This window comes from Sinohyriopsis cumingii, chromosome 8, assembly GCF_028554795.1.
Source record: "Sinohyriopsis cumingii isolate HCF-2022 chromosome 8, ASM2855479v2, whole genome shotgun sequence".
In the NCBI taxonomy this organism is placed as follows: Eukaryota; Metazoa; Mollusca; class Bivalvia; order Unionida; family Unionidae; genus Sinohyriopsis; species Sinohyriopsis cumingii.
The window spans coordinates 5,666,292-5,680,880 of NC_142968.1; the positions used below are offsets into that span (position 1 = coordinate 5,666,292).

The 14,589-nt window shown below is 40.6% G+C and overlaps 1 protein-coding gene and 1 long non-coding RNA gene across 9 annotated transcripts in view; one reads left to right on the plus strand and one right to left on the minus strand.

Annotated features, from left to right (window-relative positions):
• LOC149792889 (uncharacterized) overlaps window positions 1–11,303 on the plus strand; it is a 47,878-nt gene extending 36,575 nt beyond the window's left edge. For 5 of the 7 annotated variants that reach the window (XM_089966697.1, XM_089966696.1, XM_089966694.1 and 2 more), the window contains exons 3-4: window positions 377–712; window positions 3,784–4,554. In XM_089966697.1, the coding sequence (XP_089822823.1) occupies window positions 377–712; window positions 3,784–4,064 (617 nt within the window). In that variant the 3' untranslated portion in view covers window positions 4,065–4,554. Of the gene's footprint in view, window positions 1–376; window positions 713–1,391; window positions 1,660–3,783 lie in introns of those variants that run through there. The other 2 variants (XM_089966699.1, XM_089966693.1) reach the window with 2 other exon arrangements.
• Window positions 1–14,589, minus strand: part of LOC149792888 (uncharacterized) — a 277,792-nt gene that overhangs the window by 91,465 nt on the left and 171,738 nt on the right. The window lies entirely within an intron of this gene.

The window sequence follows — 14,589 nt, forward strand, 5'->3', positions numbered from 1 at the left end:
TGTTAGAATCAAAATCACATGTCCTGCCTTTGATAGAAGAGAAACGGTTCTGCTGTTTGTACAATTTTGTCTGAATATCGGTAGACACGTACTAATTTTAATATCAAGATTATTTTTCAAATATTGTACAACCTTACTCTTGTCCTGAGTCTTTCCTATTTTGACGCAGTTAGTTTGTTCATCTATATACTTCACTATATCTAATTATTAATTAACTTATAGGTCACAAGAATGTTACTGGTTTTGCTTTTTTTAGGCTTTACCTGATTGTCTCATTTTCTGTCGTATTTAGTTTACTAGGTCCTATAATGTACTGCACATTTATTATGGATTAACTTTAAGGTCACACCAACCTACTTATTTTGCTATTTTTTAGGATTTAACTGTCGTACTGGCGACCCACCGTTGTGGGAATCCCCCACAAAACGATGTACACTTTATTTTAACTGGACTTGCACCCAAAACGAAGGAGAAGCAGTTATTTCGAAAACGTGGACTAAAGATGACAATGTTACAATCGTTCAATGGGACAGGACATCAAACTTCACGAGCATGAATGGTTTTGTAGGTAGACTTGAGCAATATAACGAGAATGGATTAATTCTAAATGGACTGACCACAAAGGACGCTGGGTATTATAAATTAGATGTGATATATTATAACACTAATTCATCATTATACCAAGAAAATGCAAGTTCTATTTATGTGCCTAGTAAGTATGATACCTCTTTCTCTGTCTCTCTGTGTGTCTCTGTCTCTGTCTGTCTGTCTCTCTCTGTGCCTCTGTCTCTGTCTATGTCTCTGTCTCTCTGTCACTCCCTCTCTCTGCAAAATCTAATAATAATCCGACAATTTACATCCGAGGAGGCGTTGCAACTGATGATTCGTTGCAACTGATGGGGCGTTGCAGCTGATGAGGCGTTGCATCTGGCGAGGCGTTGCAACTGATGATGCACGTCAGACTAGTGATTAGTGTGATCTACGAAAATTATTTAAAATTGACTTTTTTCAAACAAATGATGATTGTGGAAATATCATAGTCTCAGTCAAAGAGGCACGTGGAGAATCTTATGAATCATTTAATACAGCGTCAGAAAAGATGAATTTGTTTTCCATCAGCAGTGACTAGTATATTAACGTAATATCTGAAACGAAAATATTAACTGCCTCAACATGTGCTCGAGACAGTATATATATATATATATATATATATATATATATATATATATATATATATATATATATATATATATATAATATTCATGCAGAGATTGCGTATAATTTTCAATGTTGCAATATTTAGAACTTGTATTTTTACACCATATTACACTTTGAGCGAGATAACATTGAAATCAAAGTGCTTGTTCTCTTTTTTTTTTGTTTTGTTTTAGCGCAATTTGTCATCATGTGATAGGCAATGCATTGCGGTCTCTATTCATGATTCAGGAAGAACACAATAGAACTCCATGGGGAACCAACGACCCACGGGAAGCTATTGGCAAGCTTTCTCGTGTACGCATATTGTCCTATCCCGACACTCGAACATATGAAACATAACAGTGGTTGTGCAGTCGGACCCCTTAGACCACTAGGTCACCTAGGGACCTCAGTGTGTTTTTTCTTTTCGAAATCGAAGCACCGTAATGCATGGCCATAAAGTAGATAGCAAATCCTTCGCTCATAATCATTTTCATTTATTTTCTTTTATAAATATAGCATTTTTATAATATCACGCATGAAAGCAGTTTGAAATGTACACAATTAGATGTGATTTATATTGTAACTAAAGCGTATATTCACTCGACACGATATACCCAAAAATGAAAAATATTATTTGGTTGTTGCCTACATAACGTTGGGTCCAACCTCTGACTCATTTTCTTCAAATTATACACGCTTGTACCTTCATTCCAGACATTTAAACAATGTGGACTCTATGTTGAAATTATTGTGCAATCAGAGTGAACTAGAGAAAATTATATAGTGTTTTATTAACATCGAAATTAAACGATTTTTCAGAGAACTAAAATTATACATCAGCAGAATGCACGTAAGGGAATCTTTAATGAAAACATCTTCCGGATTCTTTGAAAAACAAAATGAATGGGAAGAAAACTGAAAACGAATTCACTCTTTTTCCTAGTGAGAAACGATTACGAATTGTAACCTATTTACCTATATAAACTATGACATTCGTCTTCGAGGAAAAGGGACGAATAAACATGTTTCCATTGATACTTAATCTAACGTCACGTGCGTGGGTGTGTACGAGAATAAGTATGAAGCCAAACATTGTCAACTCCTACATGTCTTTGAACTTCACAGTCATATTATTTGGTTATTTTGTGTTGATAATCTTATTAATGCAATTATTAGATCTAGAAACCGCCAAACATTGCAAACAATGTTGTATTTTATGCATTATAAAGTTTGAAATGTCGAGGCAATTCGTATTAAAAGTTTCGTTTTCAAAGGCATTACGACAATTACACTAAAAATGATGCAGACTTTAATTATGATATGTAATGGTTTGTGGCTAGTTTAACTTGAAAGTAAAATTTCCCTTACCTTTTCTAAAAACGTTGAGTGAACATTAAGCATATATTTTTTTTCTTTTTTGGCTTTAACCGAATGACCGCTAATGGTATGCAAAAGAACCTGCTCAGATGAGTAGAAGGACGTATCATGGCGTTGGAGAAGCGAATTAGGACAATAATTCAAACAATCTGCCTCTTGTTTTCGTTTCTCTCCCAAACAATGTATACAATACGAACATTTATATGACAACCAGTCCATATGCAGAACCAAATTAGCTAATGTAATAATTGCCAATCCAACAGTCTTGCATTATCCATTCCTTTGCTAGAGCATCCTGTCCTTTTCCTTTTGAGAATGATCTTTTGGGATATGTTTTTGTCAATCAACGACATGTTCTAACATTTTAAGGATATTTATTGTGTTTTGTTTTAACAGTTAACTGACAAGTTTCAGATAAGTTGGTGCAAAGTATATCCATGTAATGTATAGATCTGGAAAATAATGCGTACAAAAAACTTTGTATGTGTTTTGTTCCGAGTCAGCGGAAAGAACGAGTTTGATACTGCGTAGCGATAAGTCCAGGCCGACAGTCCGCAAATATTCATAAGCCGTATAAAACGGGCTCCTTCCTCCGACTCGGAAGTAAACAAGAATGCGTTTTTATATTTATTCACTGATGATGATATTCAAAATTAATTGGGATTCATAAACGTTAGATTCAATGCCTCAAAATATATCGACGCGCGGACGTCAGAGAATACACTAAGGCATCTGTATCGAACGCCCAATCAAGCGTGTACGATTCAGTGGTAATGGAATAAGATAAGGGTATAGTTGTATAATGTTGCGATTCTTGTGCTGCGATATAATCGATCCAAGTCATACATAAAACTAACCTCGCTGAAATGGAAACACGTTGTTTCGTTATTTGTCCTAATCTTTGTGTGATAGGACAAGGAAAATGCACAATAATATCTTCGAGTAGACGGTTTCATTGAAGGTCTCAAGGTCAAAACGTTAAACCGTGCTGTTTTAACGTTTTATAACCCTCAGCCGAATAAATTGCAGTCGAAGACACTAACCATGTGTTCTATATGCACTATACTGTCATGTGTGTAACTCGAACTTAATCGTTCAAATCACAGAACTATTGCTCCAGTTTTTAAAAATGTTTGAAATATTTATATATTGAAAAACATACATCTGGAGGAACACTGACTTAGTATAAGTTAATTTTACTTGCAGGCATACCAAGTTGTGATGCAGAGATTTACACAGGAACCAATACAAGTCATCTTAATGGAGGAAATGACACCAGACAAGTTTCTCCATGTGATGTTGGGCAAATGCCGGCATTTATTATTGGTCTAGTTTGTGTCTTGGGATTTTTGATATTAGTTCTTTCTTCAACAGTTATATGCTTATGCAGAAAGCAAAAATTGTTACAAAGTGACTTAGGAGAAATGCACAAAGGAACCGGTGAAGAATTAAGTCCATTATCCAAAGTTCCCGGAAGTCCAGTTTGACATTTAAGCCGTGCAATTGCCCGGATGACAACAAATGTTGAGTATGCCAGTTACGATGCCTTCATCATTGGACAGAAATCCTCTCATTGGCAATATGGTATAACTGGAAAATATGCTCATTTAATGTACACAGTTATGAGATTATACTTAAATATAATTTGCATCGAATCAAACGGGCTTTCATTTTGAGACATGATGACACTTTTCTAATGGTACGTAGATGAAATTCATCCAGTGCATGATCAAAAGATCACTTCCCGTCCAGCATTAAATGGCAATAGTTTAACATATTCAGCATTTATGACTGATACATGAGCTCCGGAAAAATAGTATTCGTAACAAATATAAAATTTTGACCCCGTTTGGTTGAGGAAACCGAGCAAAGCAATATATGCTGAGGAAATCAGACATATTAATTTTTAATAATAGCTGTACCTATGTGGCCTCACCTTTGTTTATGGAAAAGACTTTTATAAACTGTATCTTTATACTCGACATAATTTTGTCTGTACAATGTAATAACTGTTATGGATACGAAGACACTGACACTATGTAACTGCGTCTTATTGCTAAATTCATCTTGAAAAGCAATTCAGATTCATGTTTCTGGAACATTACATTGTTGAGAGAATTGTGCTGAGGTCCTTCTATTAAGATGTAAGTCCCTCTAACTGAATCTCACTCTAAACTTAATTTCCATGTTTAGCCGTTCTCTGTGGCATTTACCCATGTATAGTATGTATCGTCCAACACATGTAAATGTGTCCAGTTGCTCAAACTCATTGATTATTGTACCCATCTTTCCGTGTTTCAATGCTCCCCATATTCGATTCATTTCCTTATGCTGCATTTTTGTCCAATATTGTTTTCTTGTTGCATTTATGTCCGTTATGTCATTTCGTATCAGTAGTCCTCCTCTTTGGATCTGCTGGTTGTATTTATGTCCGTTATGTCATTTCGTATCAGTAGTCCTCTATCTTGGATCTGCTTGTTGTATTTATGTCCGTTATGTCATTTCGTATCAGTAGTCCTCCCCTTTGGAACTGCTTGTTGTAATTATGTCCATTATGCCATTTCGTGTCAGTAGTCCTCCCCTTTGGAACTGCTTGTTGTGCTTATGTCCGTTATGTCATTTCGTATCAGTAGTCCTCCCTTTTGGAACTGCTTGTTGTATTTATGTCCGTTATGCCATTTCGTGTCAGTGGTCCTCCCCTTTGGAACTGCTTGTTGTACTTATGTCCGTTATGCCATTTCGTGTCAGTAGTCCTCCCCTTTGGATCTACTTGTTGTATTTATGTCCGTTATGGCATTTCGTGTCAGTAGTCCTCCCCTTTGGAACTGCTTGTTGTACTTATGTCCGTTATGCCATTTCGTGTCGGTAGTCCTCCCCTTTGGAACTGCTTGTTGTGCTTATGTCCGTTATGTCATTTCGTGTCAGTAGTCCTCCTCTTTGGATCTGCTTCCTAACACTGCTGCTCATCCTTCTCTAGCTTGATTTACTGCTTCAGGTTAAATCGACGCAACAATATTTCGTTCCCTTGTCAATCAACATTCCATGTCAGTAGTGAATAGGGATACTATTGCGTCAATGAGAATTAGCATTACAGACCCCCCCCCCCCGGGAACATATAGCGTCAATGGAAATTTAACATGGAGAAAAATCGTGGGAACATATAGCGTCAAGGGAAATTAACATGGAGAAAAATCGTGGGACTGTTGAGCGTCAAGGGAATTGAACATGGGAATAGGGGACTGTATAGCGTCAATGGAATTTAAACAGGGCGGGACTGTATAGCGTCATGGGAAATTGAACATGGGATTTTTTTTTTTTAAATTTTAAAAAAAAAAAATTTGTTAACAAAAGGGTAGGCAATCGAAAGTCATTCTCTTTTCGAGAAATGTGGGTGGCCCTGAAAAGGGCCTTTGGGTTTATGTTAATATCAATATTAACATAGATGGCATCTGTCACATCTTCTTCTTCTTCTTAAACTCCTTCTAACTGCAGGTCCATACGCAGTACCCTCTTGAGACATCCTTGTCTTTCTATGTAAACTCTTCTCATCCATAGACTAGTATCTGCCCTACCAACAACAGTCCACTTGGACCGGACATACATGAGCATGTCCGTCCTAAACATCATTGAAGACACAAGGGTGGATGATTCGACTGTGGTCCACATCGTGAGGGGACGAGAACAGGTGAATCAATGCAGTGAACTGCGCTCATTTATAGGTAGAGGAAGGATTGAAACGGATTGAGTTCATTCACCAATCCGAACACGCGTTACAAAATTCAGTCAGTCCGCATCCAATCCGATGAGAGCAGTCTGTGACGTCACGTGGTCTATATAGATTCGCTAGCGCCTGTGTGCAGTCAAACTATGCAACAGTGATTCAACATGACGGAAACTCAGAAAACGATCCATTGGGGTGCACCAGCAGGGGAGACCGCCCAAGGGAACCAAGACTTACTTTCAGAAGAGGTAAATTGGGATTTTGTGGATTTTCTTACTTCGCAAGAATTTGTTCCGGAACCTCCGTTACCTTCTTCATTACCGCAAGTGGAGAATTTTAGACAGAGACAGAAAGAAGAATTGGAGAAATTTATACAACGACAAAAGGAAGCGGAACAAGCTTTTCTCCTACAGCAACATCAGCAAGAAGAAGAGGTAAGAAAAAAAAAACAACAAGAAGAAGAAGTAGCAGCAAAGAAACAAGAGGGTGAAAATCAAACGGCTACGGTACTGTTGGACATTTTAGCGGAGTTAAGAAGTCTGAAACAAATGTATCAGACTTCTTTATTACGACCGAAGAGAATACCACCTTCCCGAGCTAAACACGTCAACCCTGTGACTAAGCCTACCGTACCACCCTTAGTGATTTCAACCCAATCATCATCAACAGTAAGCAGTCCAGAAGTAGGCCTTGGCCGTGGCAAAGGCTTAAGACAGTTAAAGTTGATTGCTTAAACTCACCCCTACACCAAAAAAGCCCTTTTCGTGGCCACCCCCATTTCTCGAAAAGAGATACAATTTCATTTGCCAATAACTCAAAAAAAAAACATTTTACCCCTATAGTACGTGTCTGTGTATGAGTGCGTGAGTGTAGCTTCTTATTTTAAAATCAAAACTCAAAGACACTTACCTTATATAATTAATTTATTCTTTTATCCATTGTTACAATCCAATTCACAATTCACAACAGAACACTTTAAAAAGTTCATTAACTTCTTCTGTGTCCTTGTTTACTCTCTCTGTTTTTTCAATTTCTTCACCGTCTTTTCCTCTTTTTCCTCCTCACTTTCTTCCCTTCTTCTTTTCTTCTCCTGTTTCTTTTTCTTTGCCTCTTGTAAATAGAATTGTCTTCTTTCTTCCTCTTCTTCCTCTGAAGAATCCCTCTCTTCCTCTGAAGAATCCCTCTCTTCTTCTGAAGAATCCCTCTTTTCTTCTGACTCCTCTTGTTTCTTTTTTGGGCAATCTGGAGACCAATGTCCTTTTTCTTGACAATAATAACAGGTATCTTTACTTTTGTCTTTTCTAGCCCCTTTTTTTCTTTTTTGAGGGTCTGTACACTCTGAAGACCAATGCCCTTTCTTCTGACAGATATAGCAAGTATCTTGACTTTTATCTCGAAAAGAAGGAGAGTAGTCCGTGGGCTGGTCTGAAGAGAATTTTCTAATGACCCCTCACAAAGCTCTAATGAAACTTTCGATTTGGCTAGTCTCTTCCATCGTTGTGCTCGGTTAGAGAGTGAAATGAATAGTGAAAGGACAAGACACACACCCTTTTATATACGCTGGTCTGCCATGACTATAAATTAGTCCATGGTGTTTAAACTTGAGTCATTTGACGTTTTTTACTCAAGATGAAACGATCCTATTCATTCGAGAAGAAAGAAGAAGAAGAAGAAAGTAAGAGGCAGAAACGTGATCTATCGCCTCGTACCAGGGCTGAAGTCTTGGCACAAATTCATGCCAGAGATTTTGAAGAGGACATGAGTGAACCAAAATCCGAACCCTCTAAACCATGTTCGCCACTCTTAGTCAACCCTGAAAAATACTATTCCATTCGAGAGACGGAAAAGCGCTCCTCTAGAAAATTTAGAACCACGGCTTACACCTACACGGGGAAGTTTAAAGATTTCAAGGCCGACGTACCCTTGGAGAAAGCAGAAGAGTTTATCACCAAGATGTGGGATTCTTTGCTCACCGCACTCAAGCGACAATGTCAACCCAAAGAAGACGATCGCTTGAGACTTTCCATACAACACGACGGTTTGAAATCCCCTGTTTGGATCGAGTTTAGCACCCCTGCAGAATTGACCGCTTCCAAAGACAAGGACAAGATTCAACACGTACAACAATCTAATGACCAGTTTGACATTACCGATGGAAAAGCCACACTGGACATGACCCACGTCCCTCCTCCTCAAGGGACTGGACGCAAAAAGATGCTATTGGTGAACGAGCTTCGCAGCATTAAGCGTAGCCTCGTCCAAATTCACAATTCTCAAGACCAGATGTGTTTAGCCCGTGCCATCGTGGTGGGACGAACCTATGCCAACAAGAACGAAACGGTAGAATGGAAAAGAACCTGGAAAACTATTCAACAATCCGACCGAGCCAAACAACGAAATGAAGCAGAACTCCTGTTACAACAAGCCGGACTGTCCAAAGACACACCCTGCGGCATTCCTGAGATGCAAAAATTGCAAGATGCCCTAGCTCCACGATACACCTTGAAAGTGTACCCTCAAGTAATCCGCGGGCCTCTGTTGTTTCGAGGGAAAGACTTTAAGGACGGAAAATACATTCATGTCTATTATCACGATGACCATTTCGATACCATTACCAATATCACCGGATTCCTAGGATACGGTTATTACTGTGAGAAATGTGACCATGGTTATAATAATCGAGAGCAACACAAGGATTGAGGATTGAAATGCTCAGGATGTTTGGCCTCTACACCCTGTCTGAGCGAAGGACCAGTGCCTTGTTCAACTTGTCTGCGCACTTTTGTCAGCCCTGCCTGTTACCAACAACATCTGAAGACGCAAGGTTCACAGAAGAAATGTGCTTGTCAACTGCTGAGATTGTGCCCTACCTGTGGACAAGGCATATGTACCAATACTGCCAAGGCACACGTACGTTCAGGAAAGAAAAAATGTCACATTTGTCACCACATCGTGGACTTGGAACACCAATGCTACGTGCAAAAATACCAACCTCCACCAGAGAAAGAGGAAGGTCGCAAGAATAAATGCAATTTCATCTTTTTCGATTTCAAATGCATGCAAGAGACCGGCATTCACATTCCTAATTTCTGCGTGGCTCATCGAGCGTGCGAGAAGTGCATTCAAGAACCTATTTTCAGTCATTGCCCTCACTGCAGCACGATTCCCGGAGGGGTGAAAAAAATTTTCGAGGACCGAACACGTTAGCCGATTTTGCCCAATGGGTTTTAGACCCCATCGACAAGACGTGGAGCCAAGAGGACATCGAACGTTACGGAGATTGTCATCGTCATGCCACGGTGATGGCTCACAATTTCTCCGGATAAAATGGACAGTTTCGTTTGAGATACTATACGGAACAAGGCACCGAACGTCCTAAAGTGACTTTGAACGGAGCCAAAATCATTTTCATGCAAGTGGGACAAGTACAGTTTAAAGATTCGATGAGCTATTTGGCCATGCCTTTGAGCCGAATGCCTAAAACGTTTGGAATGACAGAAATGGCTAAAGGGTACTTTCCACACTTTTTCAATACGGAAGCCAATCAACACGCCGTTCTACCCGATTTACCTGAGGCTCACTATTACGACCCCGACAACATGCGTACCGAACAACGAGAAGCTTTCTACGCTTGGTACCAGGCTCACGCCTCGGACCCTTTCGACTTTCAAGAAGAAATGTCAAAGTATTGTCGTTCCGACGTGGACATTTTACGGCGTTGCTGTGGAAAATTTCGAGAACTGTTCATGGAACACGGCGGGGTCGATCCTTTGAAAGAAGCTTGTACCATTGCCAAAGCGTGTTCCTTAGTGTACCGGCAACGATTCATGCCTGAAAACACCGTAGCTGTCATCAGTCCTCAAACGACCCACTATGTCAAACGTCAATACTCTGTCAAAGCCCTACGTTGGTTACATTACTTGTGCGACAAGGAAGACAAGTGGATTCAGCATGCTCGCAACGGAGGGGGTGAAAAGACCATCGGAACGTATTCGGTAGATGGCTGGGAAAACCCCAAGATCGTGTACGAGTTTAACGGTTGCTTATTTCACGGATGTCCCGTCTGTTACCCTGACCGTGGCACTAAAAATCAGTTTTTACAACGAACCATGGAAGACTTGTACCAGGACTCTTGTCAGCGACGCCTAAAGTTAGAACAGGAAGGATATCAAGCGGTGGAAATGTGGGAACACGAGTACGATCACCGTATGAAAACCGATCCCGAGTTTAAACGCCTCGTGGAAAGTTACCAGTTCATGGACCCGCTGAACCCGAGGGATAGTTTGTACGGAGGAAGGACCAATGCCACCTGTTTGCTGTACCAAGCCGACGAAGAGAAAGGAGAAGAAATCAAATACTTGGACGTGTGTTCGCTGTATCCCTACGTGTGCAAATATTGTCGCTTTCCTGTAGGGCACCCGCAATTGTTCACGGAACACATCGACCTGAGAAACATTCGACAATACGAAGGCTTGATTAAGTGCAAAGTTTTGCCTCCCACGAACCTATACCATCCCGTGTTAGCTCACCATTGTCAAGGCAAACTGATGTTTCCATTGTGCCGTACTTGTGCCGAAACGTGCAACCAAGACCAACCTTGTCAGCACACCCAGGAAGAACGGGCCTTGATGGGAACCTTGGTCAGCGTGGAATTGTTCAAAGCTCTGGACATGGGATACCAACTGTTAGAAGTGTACGAAATTTGTCACTTTCATAAGACACAACAATACCACAAGGGTGACCCCACTCAGAAAGGCATTTTCGCCGACTACGTGGATGCCATTTTGAAACTGAAGCAAGAAGCCAGCGGCTATCCTTCCTGGTGTCACACTCCCGAAGACCAAATACAATTCAAAGAGAAATACTATGAACAAGAAGGCATCTCTTTAGACCACATCGAGAAAAACGAAGGCAGGCGATCGTTTGCCAAAGTGATGTTAAATTGCTTGTGGGGTAAAATGGCACAACGACCGTGTTTACCCAAGACGGAATATTTGACAGAACCTTCCCGCTACTTCCAGATGATTCACGACAAAACCAAATACGTGAAACACGTGGACATCGTTCGAGAGGATTTGATCTTGGTCAATTACGAAGAAGATCTGGACTTTGTACAAGACGACCCTTTTGGAAATGTCATCATTGCGGCTTACGTGACAGCTCATGCTCGCTTAAAATTGTACGAAGCTTTAGAACTGTTAGGGGAACGCGTCCTGTACTTTGACACGGACAGTTGCATTTACATCCATCACCCGAGTCAACAGCACCCTGACATCGAAGGAGACCGTTTAGGAGCCTGGACAGACGAGCATCCCGACGACAATATTCTATGTTTCGTCAGTGGCGGTCCCAAAAATTACGGCTACGAATACCGGGACCCACAAGGAGAAGTGCACACGACGTGCAAAGTGAAAGGACTGACTCTGAATTATCGTACCAGTCGAGTGGTCAACTTTGGTGTATTGAAAGAAGCCGTGCAATCGGGAGAGGATGGAAACTTTAAAGTGACCACCTATCAACCGAACAAGATTGTACGTTTACCCACTCACCACATCGTCAGTCGGCCCTTGGAAAAAGTCTATCAAATCGTGTAGCAGAAGAGAGTTCGACTTCCCAATCATTTCACCTTACCGTATGGACACGTCGGTATTGGTCTGTATATAAAAAGGAACCCTAGGCAAGATCGATAGTTCTTTGGGACTACCAAGACCGAGCGAACAAGATGAATATTTTCAGAGAAACACAAAACAAGTTGTTTAGAAAGGCACAATTCAAGTGTGGGACTTCTGAAGTGGAATGTGATTGTGAGCCTTGCGATGGGTACGATGCTGTACGTTGTGACCTTAGCGATGCCGTAAAGCATCATGGGAACTTTAGTGTCACTACCCCTATCATGGAAAGTGATGCTGTGCGTGTCAAACCTGAGGGATGCGAAAGTGATGCCGCTCGTCCTCTTGGACATTTTACTGGGTTTCGTTTTAAGGGGAATGTTCATCTTCACGTCTACTCCCCTACGGATGTCATCCAGCCCTGAGCAAACTCCTGTTCATGTCACCCAACCCCTCATCGAAACGAACCTGTGAAAGACGAATATTCGTTTCCTGTGCGTTTGTCGGAATACTGCGACTTTGAAAATCGTCTTCATTCGTTCAAAGGAAAATGGCCTAAGTATCTGGGAGGACCGACCCCCGAAGAATTAGCCAGAGCCGGATTTTTCTACTTGGGCGAAGGAGATAAAGTCAAGTGCTTCAGTTGCGGTGTGTCACTACACCACTGGGAACCGCAAGATTCGGCCTACGTAGAACATGCTCGATGGTCACCGAATTGTCATTACTTACCCTTAGTGGGACCGAGACATTGAAGTATCTTACCATAATCTGTTCATGAATACTTTACACGAGAACATTCGTGCTTTGCCTGTCGAGTTGAGAGAACGCATTTACCGAGAGTTGGTCAAAATACAAGTGAAACGTAAAGAACAATTGCATCCGTTACGTCACCGGTGTTTGAACCACTGGTACCTGAATGCTATACAAGGACTGATTCAGTTGAAAGTGTTCCATTGGACGGACATTGATCAACGATCCCCTAGTTTTAAAAAGGATTGGTTTGCATTGGATGAATCTATCTACTACATTGTAAACTTACTGCATCGAATTCCAGAGGAAGAGTTAACGAATTACCAACATCTTGTTCACAATGTCAACTTAGTGAAAGAGAAAACTTCTGAACGAATTGTAATGTGTAAATTAGTAACTAAACGATTTAAATTCGACACTGAAGTAAAACCATGTCTGTGCAAACAGTACATTTCTTGTGTCAGACAAAAGAGGATTTAGTATGACCTATTCATGGATACTTTGCTAGAGAACATTCGTGCTTTGCCTGTGGAGTTGAGAGAACGCATTTACCGAGAACTGATCAAAATACAAGTGAAACGCAAACGCAAAGTTATTCAACCGATTTTAAATTATGCTCTATTCCAAAGTATAAGAAGACTGATTATGAGTGGATATTACATCAGGCACAAAGGTAAACGAGGCTATTGGCCACCACCCAAGGATTCCAAAAACAGTGCATATACTTATGGATACTTTACAAGAGAACATTTTGGGCTTGCCTGAGGAGTTGAGAGAAAGGATTTACCGAGAGCTGGTCAAAATACAAGTCAAACGTAAAGAACAATTGCATCCGTTACGTCACCAGATCTTTAACCACTGGTACCTGAATGGTATAAGAGGACTGATTCGTCAGAAATTCCTTCAGTGGTCAGACCTTGTTGAACACTTTCAGTTTGTGAATGATGAACTAGACGTTCGTAATTTTGGTTACTTCGAGATTCACCTACTGCAACGTATTGAGGAAGACGAGTTAAAGGATTACCAACATTTGTTACGTGGAATCTGCTTAGCGGAAGACGAAACATCTAGACGAACTCTGACGTTTCGGTTACAGTATGTAACATTTAAATTCCCTACTGGAGAACAAACATGTCTAGTTAGAAATTACCTTTATTGCTTCCGAAACAAAGAGACTATAAAATCAGGCTGCCATGCCACGGATTATGTCACATATCATTGAACAGATTCCGTGGAAGGAACTCAATGACCATATTCAAACCGTGGATCATTACCATCGATTATTACAGGAACTGTATCCATTCAATTTGGGTCGACAAGTGGTGTGTGTCTTAGTGCCTTGTTTTCTGGGATTTCGTTTACCAGCCGATTCTTTGTGGACTCTTTACGATCAGTACTTACCACCCAAATGACCTTAAATGGTCACGAAAAACTCCTTTTGCTCAAAGCCTTGCGTTTTCATCTGGATACTTCTCGATCTCTACGGGAAAAAAAGATTCGTCAGCTTTTAGCTACCCAAGACGTGTATGACGATGTGTGTGTAGCTTGTGACTTACATTCCCATTGGACAGATGTCCGTGCCTGGAAAGAATGGGATTTTGAGGCTTGGACCCAAGAAGTGGCCCAGTATGCACGAGAGTTGTTCAAGGAAAAAAGTTACTTTTCAACCTGTGTTAGTGACGGTGCCAGAAGAACCCGTCACCCAGGACAGGACTGTCGTGGACAGGCCTGAAAGAACCTTTCGGGAGGACACTTGTGTGACCTTACCCCCTACTATAGAACTGGTTAGAACATTACCCAAAACATGTTGTACAGACACTTGTTTTTATTCCACGTTAATGGTTATCATGTGCCTTTTATCCTTGTACTTAAGCCTTTGGCTTTAATGTATTTTTTCTTTCGTATTCATGTTTGAAACATTCAATAAACGTG